Source organism: Pygoscelis adeliae, unplaced genomic scaffold, assembly GCF_000699105.1.
Source record: "Pygoscelis adeliae isolate BGI_AS28 unplaced genomic scaffold, ASM69910v1 Scaffold156, whole genome shotgun sequence".
NCBI classification, from domain to species: domain Eukaryota; kingdom Metazoa; phylum Chordata; class Aves; order Sphenisciformes; family Spheniscidae; genus Pygoscelis; species Pygoscelis adeliae.
The window spans coordinates 3455570-3472789 of record NW_008825016.1 but is presented as its reverse complement, the minus strand read 5'-3'; the positions used below and the strand labels follow the sequence as shown (position 1 = coordinate 3472789).

At 43.7% G+C, this 17220-nt stretch overlaps 1 protein-coding gene across 2 annotated transcripts in view; it reads right to left on the bottom strand.

Moving 5' to 3' along the window:
• LIMS1 (LIM and senescent cell antigen-like domains 1) overlaps window positions 1-14784 on the bottom strand; it is a 20523-nt gene extending 5739 nt beyond the window's left edge. For both annotated transcript variants that reach the window (XM_009326254.1, XM_009326255.1), the window contains exons 1-7: window positions 14457-14784; window positions 12027-12186; window positions 5811-5877; window positions 3639-3759; window positions 2632-2781; window positions 1273-1423; window positions 386-478 (exon numbers count right to left, since the gene is read on the bottom strand). In XM_009326254.1, coding sequence (XP_009324529.1) covers window positions 386-478; window positions 1273-1423; window positions 2632-2781; window positions 3639-3759; window positions 5811-5877; window positions 12027-12186; window positions 14457-14638 — 924 coding nt within the window. In that variant the 5' untranslated portion in view covers window positions 14639-14784. The remainder of the gene's footprint in view (window positions 1-385; window positions 479-1272; window positions 1424-2631; window positions 2782-3638; window positions 3760-5810; window positions 5878-12026; window positions 12187-14456) is intronic.
• Window positions 14785-17220: the final 2436 nt, after the last annotated feature.

The following is a 17220-nucleotide window of genomic DNA, read 5'->3' as shown; positions in this document are numbered from 1 at the left end:
AGGGCCTCGTCTTAAACCGCAGCTACTGAGCGGCAAATCTTCTTCAGCTTCTTGGGAAAGATTGAGTGTCATTACCTGCTCTGATCTCACAGTCACGTAAAAGCTCATAACAGCTCTACTTAAGTACCACTAAACTTGACGAACAACTCGATACTGATTGTCCTGGCTAGCCTTTGTGAATCCCTGCAGTTTTATTTCTCGATACCAGACCAATGTATAGAGAAACCCATATAAATTGACTGCCACAGAACATCTGGTAATCGGCATTACACCCACAGGTGCCTAGACGAAAACAGAAGAATGTCTATGGGATTTCATCTCTATCTAACAAAACCAATTCATTAGTTTACCAATTAACACTATTTTTAAAAGTACGCAACCTTACCTGATTGTAGTGGGTTTCACAATATGCCAAACCTTTTCTCTCGTAATGACGATGACCCAGGAATGGCTTTTCACATTTTGCACAAACAAAATGCTACAAAGAAAATTACATACAATTTTTTGGATTACTTGGAAGTAATGGTATTTTTTCTGGAAAGCAAACCAACCACGCCCAGTACTGAACATGACTGAAGTCTACTGAGCTAGCTGTGCCATCTTGAAAAGGAGAGTTAAAACTTGTTTCTACATTTAGACCACTAAAATAATGCTCCTTTTAATGTCTTCAACATTTCAATCCAAAAGTTACAAAAAAAAAAAATCAAGCAAAGGGATTCTGATATGTTATCAATGAACAGAATGAAAATATTTTAAATAATTTGCACCAACATTACACTCTTGTGAAGAAAGCATTTGCTGGAGGAGATTTTCAAAAGGAATAGACTGTTTATCTTCCTAAATCTTGTACATGGCCCTGAAATACAAACCCTCACATAAAGTGCTTTAGAGATATTTAGTCACATGGCAGGTGACTGTGGAAGACATACGGGTATTATGATGCTCAGTAATATTATGGTTGCCACAGAATTTTACTGCCTTACCACACGTACTGTTTTGCACTCTGAAATTTTCTTCTATAAGGACCTCACAGTGCTTCCTTTGATTACTGATTTTAGCTTCACAGTCAAAGCTTTCTGTAAGGTAGGAGATAACTCCTACTTCACAGTGGAAGACCAGCCACAAGAAGGTTGAAGATGGGATTAGGAGAAGGCATTTACTGATCCTTGCTGCATACTTTGCTAATCCTTTCATTGAAATTGATCAGCAAAATCCCAAATAAGCATGTTAATGTTTATGTTTGGAAAAGACAATGTATCATCTGACGTTTACCTCCACATGCCATTGTTTGCCCATAGCATTCACCACACGGCCTTCAATTGGTCTTCTACATGCCCCACAGATGGGGACACCCATTTTGTCATGGCAGGGTAAGCAGTATAATTCTCCCTTCAACTCACGAGCATCAGCAGTAAGTTCCTTCCTGTTGAAAAGTTAATGAATTGAGAGCATGAATAAAGGCACCGAACAATGTCAACTCTTGAGAGTTTCTGAAAAGAAAAAAATAATTTTTAGCATTTGTTTTAGAAATTGTATTTGTATTACAGTAACGCAGCAGCATCAAATATGACATAGTTCAACATAGTTCAAGACTGATCACAGTAAACCGAGAACAGGCTGCTAAGTGAGTCACACTAAGCCTCTCTGAAAACAGCTACTAAGCTATTGTCGTTCTGCATTCTGGTTATGTAGCACAAATGTGTGTCTGCAAGCTGCAGACATGTTTGGTTTATATTCTGGCACTCTTATCACCACTTTACTTAAGATTTGTACAACTGTAACTGAAAGTAAAATGTAGTCTTCTGCATCTAGGTACATTTTCCCTGTTGTATCAAACTTCAGAGAAAGAAAACTACGGACCCACATGAGCTAGCCAAGTTTATTCATTGCCAATTGCAGAATCTCATATACTCTACTTTTTAGTAATGTGCATGGTTAGAATACTGAGAACAGCTAAACTTTAAACGTGATTGTACTCACTAATGCTCTCAACTGGTTGCCACTGACATACCACCACATGTTGTTACTCAAACCAGCCCTTGCTATGGCACTGAAATGATAGCTTCCTTTGCACCACAAATAAACACCTAATAATCCACGCTATATCCTACGATGCCCCCTGATCTCCGCATCAGTGCAGGATGTAGAAATGTGCAGCTTCATGTACTGCAGCTGCAGAAGCTGATGAGGTGGGAGAAAGCTTCTAAGAAAAAGATAGGCTTTAAAAGGAGAGAACAAAGTTTGCATGCCACTCAACTAAAAAGAAATGACATAGGCAAGATAGTAACTCAAGCAGCCAAAGAGGACCACTTTTCTTCCCTTCATAGCAGAATAACAAGCTATCATTTCACTGCTACAGAAACCGTTATCTGTGTCCATACTTTGTATTTTGTAAGGTACCACCTTGTCCTGCAGAGGCCAACCTTTCTTTATTCCCCAACAGGTCAGCTGTTGTTTGAACTCAAGGTCCAACCCCACCATCCCAAAAGCAGTTACACACATCTGGCCGCAAGGCACCCAGACCCCACCCCTCTTGCCAGTTGTACAGGACAGGTTTTCACTTTAAGATGTAAATCGATGAAGCAAATAAACCCAGCATTTTCCTGTTTTACTTTGCAGAACTCAAGTTACCCGCAGTTTGCACAGTTGAAATGATCAGGGTGATAAGGATCATTTTTGAATATGAGAGGCTGTTCGTCGATAATGGCATGACACTTCTGGCAAATGTACTTTCCCAGGCCTCTGGCTTTTTCCCTGTTATGGCAAGGACGGCAGAGATGTCTGAAACAGCATTGAAGAGAGAGGTAAGTACTGGTACCAGGTACTACAGTGCAAAATATAAACAAAAAATCTATTAGAATCTCATTTCAGTCGGCCCTTTTTGGAGGGAAAATAGTCTTTAAAACACTTTCCTTGTTAGGCAAACCAAGTTCAGAAGAGGGAGGGCTATCATTTTATTTTCTCTTGCCACAGGGATAGAATTTCTTCAGCTCACTTGAGTTTAGGCTGTGTTGAAACACAGAAAACAAAGTTTGTGATAAATTCTCACTGCTGAGTGTTTTACTCTCAAAATCCCAAAAATTTAGATTGGAAGCTGCATTACCACACAGGTCCTCATTCTGTAAATAACTACGTATATCATATTATACACATGAAGCCAACGGCCATAGGATCCACTTGTAAAACATTCTTGTGATCACAGCTGGTAAAAATATCCTACTCTGTGTCTCGCTGAACTTAAAGCAATTATTAATAAATAAGGTGCTAAACGAGACCAAACTTGGAAACACAAGTTGGAAAAAGAAAGTAAAAACTCGTATTAAAAAAACAAAGGCAATGCTTCTATATCTGAATGTTTTCTCTCTTCTGATGTATCACAATGGCCCCAAAACGTTACCAGGTAGAGAATATGTTTGCTGAGAAATCTGGTTTTGAAGTAGGTAAACTGTTAATATTTTAAGTGTATATTTTAAGATACCCATTCTTAGTTTTGTAATGCACTCTTAGACCTCTTCCCCACAAAAGACGCTTCAGTTGCTCCACCTCAGCTGGAAAGTTTCAGGAACCAAAACCTCTCAGTCCCCTCTCTCAGTTAATTTTATTCATGATCAGTAACAGAAGGAAGGGTGAAGATTTACCTGCCGGCATTCTTGACAAATCCAATATCGGCCAATACTTGTTGGCAGATATCACAGCAGAAGCACTCTGGATGCCAGCTATTGTTCATAGCTTTAATAACACGACCAATAATGAACTCACCTGTGAGAAACACAACACCGGAATGTAAAATACCATGCCAGACAAAGTTAAAGCCACAACCGAATCGCTACAGTGACGTCATCATCCTCTTCCTCCCCACCAAATGTGGGAGGATATATTGCTTTCAGTATCATAGTTCTGGCTCTAAACTCTGGAATTCGGGTTTGTTTGGGTTTTTTGCTATGCGTCAGAAGAAAATATCCTTGCTGACGGAGGACCTTCTGTTCTTTACATATAAGCCCTTCTACATGCACACTCCCACCTTCTCTCTGCAATCATCCTTTTTCATTCCCTTCCCTGTTTTTACTTATCTGTTCTCAAACTATTAAGAAATATATGGAATTCTTTATATAATATGGCTTTCTTGTGTCCTAGTCATCTTTCTCCTCCTTTTCTTTTAGAAGATGACAATTGTAACTTGTCGTGTACATAGTAGTGGTTTCTACTTGACTAGGACCAAGCCTTGAAGGGGCTCTGTACTCAAAGCACAACAGAACTGAGATTGGGTGGCTGTGGACCTCCTGCAAAAAAACCCCCGCAGAGTCAAAACGCAAAGCCGCAGTGAAGCTGCAGAACAGTCAATCCAACACACACAACTTCTGGCCTACCACAGGAATCCTGTGATGCATCAAAAAAATAGTGTGAGAACTACTGTTTTGCATGCACGATGTGACTGTACTGCACAGGCAGTGGAGCCATGTCCACCACGCATGTGATTTTGTCGTTCTCTATGCGGACGTTGTAGCCAAGGCCCCTAAGCAGTGCAAAGGCTCTGCCTAAAAATGCGTTGGGAGCTCAGCTTCCCAGTGCTGCAGGAGGCTGAGTCCTGGCTTTGGAGAACGTACGACTCAAACAGCTGCCAAAGGGGAGCGATCGGGCAGGTAACTGATGCAGACGATAACATCCAGCGTGCGACTCTGTGGCGTTCCCATGAAGTCATAGCTTTTCAAGAACAAAACCTGACGGACTCTAGAAATGTCAGGAATGTGCGAGGCCTCATCGCTGACAACAGCCCCATCGATTTTGGCTGTACTTACTAAATCCAAACAGTGCCAAAGCCCAGCTCTGCTCAGTACCTTGATGAGGTTTTAAGGGAGCTGGCGCTACAAGGAGCCAGGGCAGGAGCAATGGGAGCTGTGCCAGCTGGGCAGGAGAAATCCAGGAGGCAGGCAGCGTAGCTCCTCAGAAATTGCCACCGACCCATTTCTTCCTCTTCCCCTGCTTGTTCACATCTGCAGCTTTAAATTCAAAGGTCCATAACATCTGCTTCCCTCTCACTTGGTGTTCAACCCCTCCCTCCGCATGGGGAAAGGCCTCACTGAGGTAAGTGAAAGCCGTAGCACCTTGCCAAGGTGCCACAGAAACACAAGAGCTTCCAGACCAGTTTAAGCAATAGTCAAGTAATGACTTCCCAGCCCTGCCCGAGCACGATGTGCCACGCACGGGGAGAAAAAAATGTGCAAATGATCACAGCGCAAAAGACATGCAAGCATTTACATCAAAAATGGCAAATAAAAAGCAGCCCTCAGTGTTATGTAGGGTGGACATTAGACGCTGAAGCCTTAAAGGTATTTGTTTCAAAAATACGACAGGGGACCAGCTGACCATCATTTGATTATAACACTAGATGATGAAGACTGTCCCCGCTTCTGTGGAGTAGGACAGCGTGGGTGGGTTACAGTAGTCAAAGCAGATGACAAAGACTTGTTGCAGGGTTTCAGCTGCATGAGAAGGGCCAAATATGAGCACATGCGGATGTATAGATATATATAATCAGGAGTAATGAATGGTCTGTTCATTGGATCACTGGATCAACAGCTAAACCACTCACTCAAATAATGCAAACTTTTTTTTTTTTAATATTATTGTTTGATGACCATTAGGAAAAGCAGCTTCCCAAATTCCCTGAAGTCTAGTTCATTCTGGAAGTTCAGATGCTCAGCTGCACAGGGCCACCTTCCAGAGGACATATACAAGGGTTGCACGTCTTCCCCCGCTGATGTTCCCATTTGTGATCGGTGTGAAGTGTTTCACCTCGATGTAAAACTTACCACATTGATGGCAGCAAGGGGCAAAAAGCATTTGGAAATCATGTTCACAGTACTTCCTCCCTTCAAACTGCAAATGGAAAAAAAACTGAGTGTTAGAGGGATGAGGAGCATGCTCTTAACATAAATGCTGTAGCATACCAGTTTGTTTCCAGATGCAATTAGGTAGTAAAACATGAGGGGCTGCACAAAAAAACAGACCATGTGCTAGGCATTAAATCCACCCACCTTGATTCAGCTACTAGTTAGCATGTAGCGTTAATAGCACACCTCTCCTCTAATACTGCTGAGAGTGTAAGGCGTTTTCTGTCACCCATTTACATCACAAGAGACGTCTGAATTTTGACAGACTGGAGAAACACTGATGCAACTGAACAATTCTGGGCAGGAAATTAGCTAACGAAAACCTTTCCTGGGGGGAAGCATTTTCCCTGAACCCATTTGATCTCTTCCCTACTCTACATTTCCTGCAAGAATGACCCAGCATACCGGAGGAAGTAAGTACAGGGAAAGGAAGAACACCCAGGGACAGAAATCTTTGCAATTTATGGAGCAGTACAGCCAAAACATGAAGGGAAATAAGGCTTTTCCTTCGTTATGCTTATTTCATAGAATCATAGAATTGTTTAGGCTGGAAAAGACCCTTAAGATCATCAAGTCCAAATTTTAAGCAACAAAGTTCACTACATAGACCAGATGAAATAGGGAACCGATCTTCAGGGATTTGGATTTGCATCTGAATTTTCTCACAGCTTACAGAAGTTCAGCTGCAGTTCAAGCTTGCATAGGAAAAAAAAAAATGGAAAAAAAAAAGTTCTACAGCACTGCATTAGCAACTTAGCCGAAGAATATGTAAAAACATGTAGGCAAGTATGTCCTGAAATGAAGGGAAATGTTTAGATACCTTCAGGCACATCATTACTAGACACAAATGCCAACTAGCATGTCAAAACCAGATAGACAATATTAGGTATGCTATAAAATGTTTGGATTTGAATGTCTGAGTTTAAAGCAGTGGAAAAAGGGGGACAGCAGGAAACACCACTCCTTTCTTTTTACTGGGTCTAAGACAAAGCAAAGCGAATAGCATAAAATACTACCCACAAATGAAATTCTGGTGCACGGACAGAAAATACAGCAATGTGCTTCAAGATTACCCATTTTATACTATGAAATTCCAAGGATCAATTACAACATACGTACAGTAATTACTTGTGCAATATACAGAGCCACTGGCAGGATGAGGATCTAATGAAACACTCTAGAAGTCACTGGATACTTGAGATCAGAAACTTAATTCCTATGCCCAACCTGAATTGCACCTACTAGGACCAGAAAGACGTGCTCAATACAGACTCTTTCAGAAGTGTCTGCTAGCAATTTATCAAGTGTTTTTCCAGTGTAATATTCTAAAACAGATGACTTTTTTAATTGGAGCTTTTTTAAAAAAAAGATTGAGAGACAGAGGACTCAAAGAGTAATAGAAATTATTGGTTCATTGTGAATTGTGGTTGCTTCCTGCTGGATAAAATCCTTTTTAAACTGAAAAAAATCCGAAATCTTCCTGTTTTGTGTAAACAGGTGGTCCAATGGGAGATGCTTAGGTTTGTTTGGATTTCAGAGCCACCACATGTTGATCTGGGTGGACCAAACAGGTTTTCTTCCTCTCTGGTTTGCATCAGGCAGGTTGGTTACCATTCAGTCTTGTTTATATTTTCAACCTTCTTGGCTCATTTGTGCTGCCTTTTGTGGATGACCAAGCAGTTCATCCGTCAGAGAAAGCCTTGAGCTTCTGTAACAAATCCCACAGCACATATTTTAAAAGCAAGGTCATTTGACTGTTGTATGCTGGAGGTCCATGAGTTAAAGGGCTATGCATAGAACTTTTCACCGTGACATAACCTCCAGCTGATCTCCATGTTTTTAGCTAACTTAGTGGAAAGACATGCACAAAAACTGAGTCTTTAAAGACCCTTTCTCTAAGGTAGTTTCTGGTAAAGCCCATTTTAAGAAAACACTCGAAGTGCAACTGGAATAGAAACAAATCTGACAAGTGCATTGCAGCTGCTCCTTCCTTTAATCTTCCTATAGCTTATTACAAACATCTTAGAAAAACCCCCAAACTGAAGGGAACTCCTTCTCATTTAGGAGACAAAAGTCACGTGCCATTCAATGTTATTGTATTATTATAAGATTAATAATAATAATAATAATAATACAGATTCCCCAATTGTAGCTCTTGTAAGTAGTCCATAAGGATTTTGCTGTATTTCTTCTACTGTGGGATGCACCTCTCTAATCCCTTCCATCTCCCCCACCTCAGCACAGCGCAGAGCACGTTGGGTTTCTTCTAAAAGCACCCAGCAAGAGGCTCTTAACGAACAGCTGGACCAGGGGTAGGACTCATCTCTCCTAACCTCCCCTGTCTGAAGGTGAGGTGCCCACACTCCCCAGTGGGAGACATGGGCAACCTCTAGTAGGGAGGAGCCATTCTTGGACCCGAGAGTAATGTGGGTTGGAGGAAATGCCCGCTGACTGATTACAGTGGGGCCAACCTGTCCCTCTGAGCGCGCTGCCACCGAGGCTCTCCATTTAAGCTGGCTGTTCTGCTATCAGTATAGGACTGTGCACTGCTACCTGTTGTAAGACTCTGCAACAGCAGCTCTAGGGAATACACAGCTGCCAGGTGGTGGAGTAAAAGCAGACCAGAATTGCTACCACTTCACAACTGACGGCAAAGCACGTCGAGTTCGGAAACTCTGCTGGCATGTGCTTGTGCTAATTTCTGTTTAGGTTGAGTGCATAAGAAAGCATGCTAAACTGATGACACTGAGCAAACTGGAACATAAATATGCCCTAGCAGGTCCTAAACCTACAGTTCCCGTGCAACATTAGGCACACAGCTCTCGCCTACACCCTTATGCAACAAGGCCAACACTGGCTGGTTACGAATCCGTATTATCATTTCTAACATAGGCTCACGAGGACATCAACAAAATTCCTGCTACGCTGTGCAAACTCCAAGCTGCGGATGGGCACTGCTCCGGCATGGCACCGCTTGTGCCTGCAAGTGGCTCGGCTCTGGTGCCAGACCACGGCGAGCTGTGCTGATCGGGGTCCCTGCAGGCAGCCTGGAGACACGTCTCGTAGCGCAGGAGACCTGCATCAGCCTGGCCAGTTCAGGCCCTACCCATGGAACACAGCGTGAAAGCTGCTGGCAGCGTTTGATGGCTAATGTGATAAGCAGCTTAATGACTAACTGGGGGAACTCTGCAAGGCTTGCAATAGGCAGGGGAAGAATATTTGACTTCCTAATTGCTAAGAGCTGGAAATCATTTCTGAGAAACACTAGCTTAGCTAAACCAGGCACAAAATAAACACAAACTCATGCTGGGCAATCAACAATGCCTGTGTTTATGGGGAACCTGCTCAGAAAAACATGTTACCTGGCCACACCTCCAAACGCATCCGTCTTCTCAAAGAGCGCATTAAGCCAGTCAGAGGAAGATATCCTTTCTGTCCATCTCCTCCAGTCACTTTTTCTTGACAGTGATACAGATCATCTCAAGTCCTCAGAGAACTGTCAGCCACCTCCTGAGCATTGGCCAACCTAAGCCCGCTGTCCACCTGCTTAGGACTGTCCCTGCCTCTGCCCCAAACGCTGTCACCCAGTACATTCTCATCTCTAGTACCGAGGTGTCGAATGAAAGAAGAGCAAGCTGTGCCCTTATCTGCCTTCACCCTGAGCAGCACCACCAGGAAACATGTTGGGGTTTCCACTGCAATCATCTCACTGGCCACTTCAGTGCTACGTGAGAGTCTTTCTGGCATCACGGGACATGTGTGGACACCCTACAGGGTGCAGAGACAGAGGAGAAGGCCCTGCCAAAGATTTCCCAGCTGCAACAGCCCCAAAGGCATGAGGACTGGGACAGCACGGATATCCACTGACCTCTCCACTCTCTAGAAGATGCCCAGGACAGGCCAGTATAGATGGGGGAGGAAGGCTGGGTAAGATTTATAAGCCATCACCTGAAAGCTGTCAGAGGGCTTAAACAGACCAAATAGTACCTCTCTTCAACAGCAGCAGACAGACTTGCTGGTGCGGAGAGAAACTGCAAGATCTTGTGGTGGATACTAGAAGGGCTAGAGGCAGAAGGGTGATGTGAAGTTCAAGCCATGCACAAGTCTTTATGCATTCATTTAATCCTCATCACAATTATTTTACCTCTATAATAGCTGTGGCAAAAAGTGTCTAATCTTAACTGAAACTTTCCACTTTCTATGTAACATTTCTCAACAACAAAGTCCCTACCCAGCCTGAAAAAAACCCCTAGCAACATTAACCAAACATGTTTAGTACATGGGGACATTTCATTCGCGGGACAATCTATCGACACTCACTTCTGATCTTCTGTCTTTAACAGGGACCACCACTTTGCAGTAAGACAGTGCTCAAAGACCAACCATAATGAATATGAATGTTAACAAGGTAGCAGTAGGAAGCAAAATGCCTACATCCAATATATCTAAACACCACCAGGATACTCATCCCTGCCAAGGAGATTCAGGTATGGCCACCTGTGAGCAACAGAGAGGTTGTAATATTCTTGGACTAGGTGCAAAAGTAAGACTGCCTTTCCATTGTGGTCCTTGTCTATCCCCTAGGAGACACAGGCTGCCTAGAGCAGGATTTCTCAAACTTTTATCTTTAACAAAGGACCATTTGACTTTCTGAAAGAGGTGCCTGGAATGTCTCACTGTTTTTTGAGTGAGAAAAAGGATGAATAAAGTACTTATTATTTAGAGAAAATACATTTTATTGTTTTAAGATTATTTTATTAACACAATTACAAATATTTTAGTTTTAAAACACTTGTATCACTTTACATTTGCCTCAGGTCTTAACACGTCAGGATGGACTTCTTACCATGCCTGCAAGCAGGCAGCAGCTCAGTATATATTAACAATTGTAATGCAACATGTAAGTATCTAGGGGGTGTTTTGTTTTTATTTAATTGCTACTGCCTTGCAGCTCACCTTTTGATGTCTTATGGAACACTAGTGGCTCATTTACCACAATTTGTGCAACACTATCCCTACAGCACCGAAGTCTTTTGTTCCTCAAACAAGGTGAGAGAAAGCAAACCCCAGGAATCCCCTTTGCCAGTCTCTTTTCCAATCCACACTCCTCCCTCGGCCACTCCTCATCACCACGTAACGTGGCTCTGTCAAATCAGAAATACTACTGTGGAAGTTAAACAGTTGTGCTCTTGCCACAAGGGTGGCACACTGTACGTGAGAGCACAGCATTGTGCTTCTAACACACTGCTCACCTTCCTTTTCAGATCACAGTACGACATAAATCCTGTAACTGCTACTGTAAGTTGGACTACAAGCTACTTGAGCAGGACCTTATCTCTCAGACAGCAATGCCCTGTCTCACATCATCTACCCTTCCTTATACCAATCACTTCGTATTTTATGAACTAGTCTAAAGCTTTCACTAAAGCCACTTTGTCCTTGAGATAGCCAAGCCACATCCACGATAGGGGAAGGCAAAAGAAAATGACACCAATATCAAGATACCCATCTGAGCTGAGGGCAATCTACCTGGGGCTGAGAAATATGAGTGAGAGTGGGTTTTAACCCTTGAAAGACTGTAAGAACCGCTAATTTTGAATACTCCAGTTTGTTAAACCTAGAGTTGATCCTACATAGGCCCCCTCTCGTTTGGGCTCTCCACACACCCTGATCTCAGCATGCTGACTTCCAGGTCATCCCTACGAGCAACTTTTCACATGCCGTACTGGCCTCACTCAACTCAGCAATAAACCTTCTGTGGACCGCAGGATGCTGGGGTTTCCTTCTATATGACTGTTCTCCTCTAAGAAGTACGCTTTCTCTGTATTTCTGGCACGATATCTGGACTGTCTTCACAGATTTCAGGGGAAAAAGTCTACACTGAGAGAGAAATCTCCAGCAGTTCTTTTCTCAGCTCTGATAGCATGAGGCTATACATTTAAATAAGGTTATTGATGTCCTCCAAATTGGCACAGAAACATTGCTTTTTTCTCCCTCTGTTGGGCATATCCTCTCGGAGCCCCATTATGGCCACGGAACTTTCTAAGCTATTGATCTGCCCGTAGCTACTTCTGGTATGGGAATGAAGGCACAAGGCAAAGGCTGGGGGCGAGAGGGGCACTCTGCCCTGTTTACCTCGTAGAAGAGCCCTTCGGGGAACTGCTGAAAGCACTGGGCACAGACGAAGCACTGCTCATGGTACAGCTCACCGTTGCTGTTGACAATTTTCTCGGCAGGGGCAAAGCCAGCTCTGCAGCGCTCGCAGATGGCATTTGCAAGCGCGTTCGCCATGTTGCTGTCATGAAAAAAGAAAAGAAAGAAAATTAGCCCAAATAGGCAACACCACTGGTTGTGGGTATCTTTTCCCCAAAGCCAACTGCATCTGCCTAACGCTGGGCTGCTCAACACAAGTTTTTTAATGGACTTAATGACTTGTGGCATCCCCTCAGAAATAAAACTACCATTTGCCCCTGCTCCCAAACTCTTTAGAAACAAAACCCCCACAACGCACTCTAATAACTATTAATTCAAAAAACCAAACAGAAATGTTGTTACTACAGATACATTTACAGGCTTTTTATGATAAGAAAAGGCAGGCAATTCGAAGGAGTACTATAAAAATGACAAAATACATTAGAATTACAGAAAACAAGGGCAAACATTAACAATAATTGAGGACTGGCATCACATAGTAAAGCATAAATGATAATACCAAAATAATTCCTAATTCTGAAATACATATAACAGCATTGGTTCAAAAGCTCTAAATAAGCAATGTGAGAGTGTACGGTATCTAGTCTGGCAGATATTACTGAAAACCAGGGCAGGTAAACAATTATTCCTTATATAAGCTTCGTATAGCTTGAAGTCATTTTACAAATTTAGTTTGAAGCCATGGGATTTTTGGTTGGTTTGTTAAGGTTCATCTCAGGGAGGTCAGCTCACAGCATGCCTGTGTCAGTCCAGGGCCGAGGGGGGGGGTGGGAACGCTCTGGCTGCCCCACTGCGACCCACACGCAGGCCAACACAAGCTGGCGACCCCATGCCAGGAATGCAAAAAATTACTCAAATTGCAACCTTGGTTGCTTCTCAAAGGCATGTGACCATAAAATGACAGCGCAGTAGCTGCAAAATGTCAGAGGAATTAGCTACTTCACTATGATTGTGTCCACACCTGCGGAAGACAGTACAGCTGTGTTTCAGTTAATTAAGGCTCCTGTGCCAGAAAAAGGCTCACTTGATTTTTCCTTCACAAGCATTTTCTTACTCGTACCTAGACTCTCAAAGCTATGCCTTTCAGGATCAACTCTCTGCCCTAATACCATTTGATAGCAGAGAGCAAATACAGGGCAATGGTCCAGTTTCATTACAGTCTGACCACAGCTGACAAAACCACTGACTCAAACATCTGTCTGGAAGCTTATTAAACAACTGACATTATTTTAAACACATGTGCACGCATGCACACATTTTGATACAGCTATCATGCTGTGCCTGTAAGTGCAGAGCCCTCAGTCCTCTGCAAGATGCCAAGCCTTTCCCCAAAAGGGGATAAGACCTCTTGGCTCCCACCACGTTCAATAGGAATTGAATTCATTCCTTGCACAGCATCTGAGGGAGGAAGCAAACACCTAGCACACGGTTCAAAAGGAATATGCTTTATCTATTTCTTACGCTGTCTCACAGAAGAGCCCTACGCAAGGCCACATCTGAGCAGTTATTATTAGCTGGCTTTTTTTTCTCTCTCTCTCTGTCGAGATCTTTGCAGAAGAGGAAGACAGTAACTGCTATCCAAATATTCACCGCCCTCTCGCTGAAACAACAAGCGGGCAAATTTCACAAGGAGATGAGATGGAAGATGGTCTATCCCATACATAACAGACAAGCCCATGGACAAACGGCAGTGATTATACATATAAACTGTGGTTAACTATAAAGCTCGCTGATGGTCTCCATGGATTGTGTATGCTTTCTGTGGGGGAAAACCTCAGTCACTTCACCCGTCCTCCCCATCAATCTAAATGAAGAATAATCACAACAGAAACTGGGATCTTTCATCATTACCTCAAGAGTTCTCAAGCACTAAGGATGCTAAATGCTGCCAGACATAAAGTATAATCCAAGCAAAAACATGAAACAAAGTTCAAAAACAAATGAAAACATAAAACTTTCCTCCTTGGTATGCAAAAGTACTTCACTTTGAAAGGCATCATATATGTAAAAACAGCGATGTATGTAATACTTCTGCATTAGTGAAGGAGTTTATCCGTTTGCCCAAAATAACAGGCAAACAACCTGAAGTCAGGGAGACTACCTGACAAATTCCAACCCCGTTTTCAACTGCTGATAAAAATTTCTGACACAATTAATGACGAAGTTTAAAGCAACAGCTCAAATTTTAGTTGACGATTACAACTGGCAATGTATCAAGCAGAACAGTGGCAAAGGTTGCATTACAGAACGGCTTACACAGCCTGCCCGGAGCTCAGATACTAAAATACATATGTACAATGTGCCAGTAATGCCACCGTAGTTACACCCCAAAGCCGAACAGAACGAACTTACAATCTTGCATAAAAGTCACAAAACTCTTTGTAGAGTTTTACGTCACTGTGCCTACGTTGCAACTTTGACACCGGTTTCTCGCCTTCGTTTCCTGCAGAGTTGTGGGCATCAGGAGCGACCTTGTGTGCAACCTCTTCATCCTCCGGGATAGGGTAAGGGTGAGCTCTGCGCTGGAAGTCCATCTCTCTCTAATTGCTTTCCCGGGTGTATATATTCTACGCTTATACTGCAAAGAAGCTGTAGGCAAAGTCTGCAAAACAATATGCTGGACTTCCCCTTGTTCCCAGCGAAGTGATTTACTTTCACAGCTCCGTGTCATGTAGCTGGAGCTGCTCAGCGCCCTGCTAGAGCTTCAAGTTAAAAGTTCAGCGGCGGGGCGGTGAGCCCGTCACGCTGTGATTTACTGGCGCTAGCTGCGAGCGGGGGAGCACATTCCCCTGCCAGGCCCTCATGCAAACTCGGATGCTGGAAAGGGGCTTCCTTCGCTGCCGGCTGCTGATAGCAGCCGCCCGGGAGAGCTGCGTTATGGGTAACCTATGTGAGCTAACATGTTCACCGCCAAACCTGTCCGCAGCTACTTTCTGCTGAGGGGGGGGGAGGCGGATTCCAGCAACATTTTATCGTGGGCAAACCAGCAGTGGAAAGCGTGAAGAGAAGAGTTCTGTCGTTAGGTAAATATTGCTTTAATGCTACAGTATATGAATTACATTGTAAAAATGGCTTTTAATGTTCCACTTGTGTCTTCTAAGTCAGATGTGCTGAACTTATCTATAGGCATCTTTCTTCTTGTCAGCACTTTAGAGAAGGGGTAGGTACAGACAGATAGTTTGGTTTCTGTTGTGCTTCACAGGCCATTAATCGAACTGCCAGGTATGCTATAATGGGCAATATATGAAGGAGGAAAAACAAAGCTTGATTTCCAGTGATGTGCTGCATTTACAACAGTTATCTAACGTAAGAATACTTCATAGGTTTGAAAGCTGAAGTAATTTACTGTGGATATTAGGGAACTGAGAGAGCAAGACCAGGAACAAAGAATAAAAATTAATCATTCCTTCACCACAGAATCCCTTCCTACATAACCGTGCAATTATTTCATGGTTATATCCTATTTAAAAATCCTGTTGTGCACTGCTTACTAGGGAAGGCAGGGTTGATTAGCTGCAGATCTGCAGCTAGCAGCTCTCCCTGCTTGAAGCGCGGCGCTTGTGGCAGACGTGGGATACTCGGCTTCCAGCAACTCGTAACTGCAGACAAAGCAGGGTTTTGGGAAGCTGTCCCAAGTAACTATCATCTCTTGCGTTGAACTGACTCAGCCTTATTAGCAATCGATTGAACTGCAGAACCGCATGCACTCTGTGCTCATGACACACTGTGTCTTGGAATCCGAAGAATCTGCTAGTCTGCGAGGGGGCATGAGAAAGCAGAGGACAGGAAGGAGATGAACAGAGGGAACAAGTAGAGAAATCAGGACTAGAAGATGACAAAGGATACGATAGAAAGTCCAGTCAAGGCTACTACTTCTTAATATGCCTTCACCTTCCTAGGACCTACTGCAGAGGGTCTGGTTTATGATGGTTTTGGGCCGTATCTCTCACCACTAGTCAGGATAGATTGCTCAGTAAGCGTACAGCAGCGCACACGCCACTCTCCATGCAGGCCTGGGCTCGCACGTAGCCATCTTCCTACAGCCTGGCCAACACAGCACTACGTTTCTGCTGCTGCCAAATTTGTGGGATGGGTTTGGTCAGGCATCTTTCCCTCACCTCCCCTCGGCAGGAAGCAACCTCTGGGCAAGCTATTCCCCTGCGCCACAAGACATCACGGTAGGTGGGACCCAGGCACCATGACCCTGCTTATTTACCCATCCGTAGGTGTGATCATCCATCTTGCACCAGAGCTACCAGGAGTCACAAGCTGTAACAGGCTAAGGAGGCTGCACCCTCACCACTTACATGGCTTGGCTGGAGCTCAAGCCCTATTTTTATCTGTCATGGAGCAAGTTCCAGATCAAGCAATGCTCAGGTTGTAGCCCTAGGCCACGATGAACTTGCCAGAGCACCATTGCAGGAAACAGCGCTAGAAGAAAAGGTTTCTGCATCCGCTGGAACACCAGTGATGAAAACGAGCACTGTTTGCCAATGGAGGTGCAGGCACAGTGGTGCCGGCTCTTCTTCTCCATGCTGCTTCCCAACATTTCCTGCACAGATCAATGCTGAGCTTTTGTGCGTATGAAAAACTCGAGGGAGACTGACTACAATGGACTAAGCATGCCGATTCATCCAGGACTAGTGCAGGTGCACCAAGCCACTAAGATAAGAAACAGCAAGCCAGTCTGTCTCTTCCCCTTATCACGGATCATCTCCTCAATTGTTTTCTTGTGTTTTGTTCCAGATAGCAGGCATTTCTCCTGGGAGGCTGCTGCTGCGATTCAGAGAGCCCTGAGGAGTTTCCTTCTCCCAGTGGACTACTTCAGTCCTTGCACTAACCTGAAATCCACAAGCTACCAAGGTGGCTGGAAGCCACTTCTGCTGCCTTGTGTCTTCTGCGGTCAACAGGAAAATATTTGCTTGCTTCTTCGGCTTGCTACTGCGCAGTCTTCTGCACGGCTGCAGCAAAGCAAGTAGTACAGCAGGTCAGTGCAATAAGATGTCCATCCGAAAAGCCTGTTTTAATCTTCCTAGCTTTTTTCAAGGAGCAGTCTTACAAGGTAATAGGACTCCATATGTGCAATAAGTAGAAGCTGCCTGGTTGTCAAGGCCTA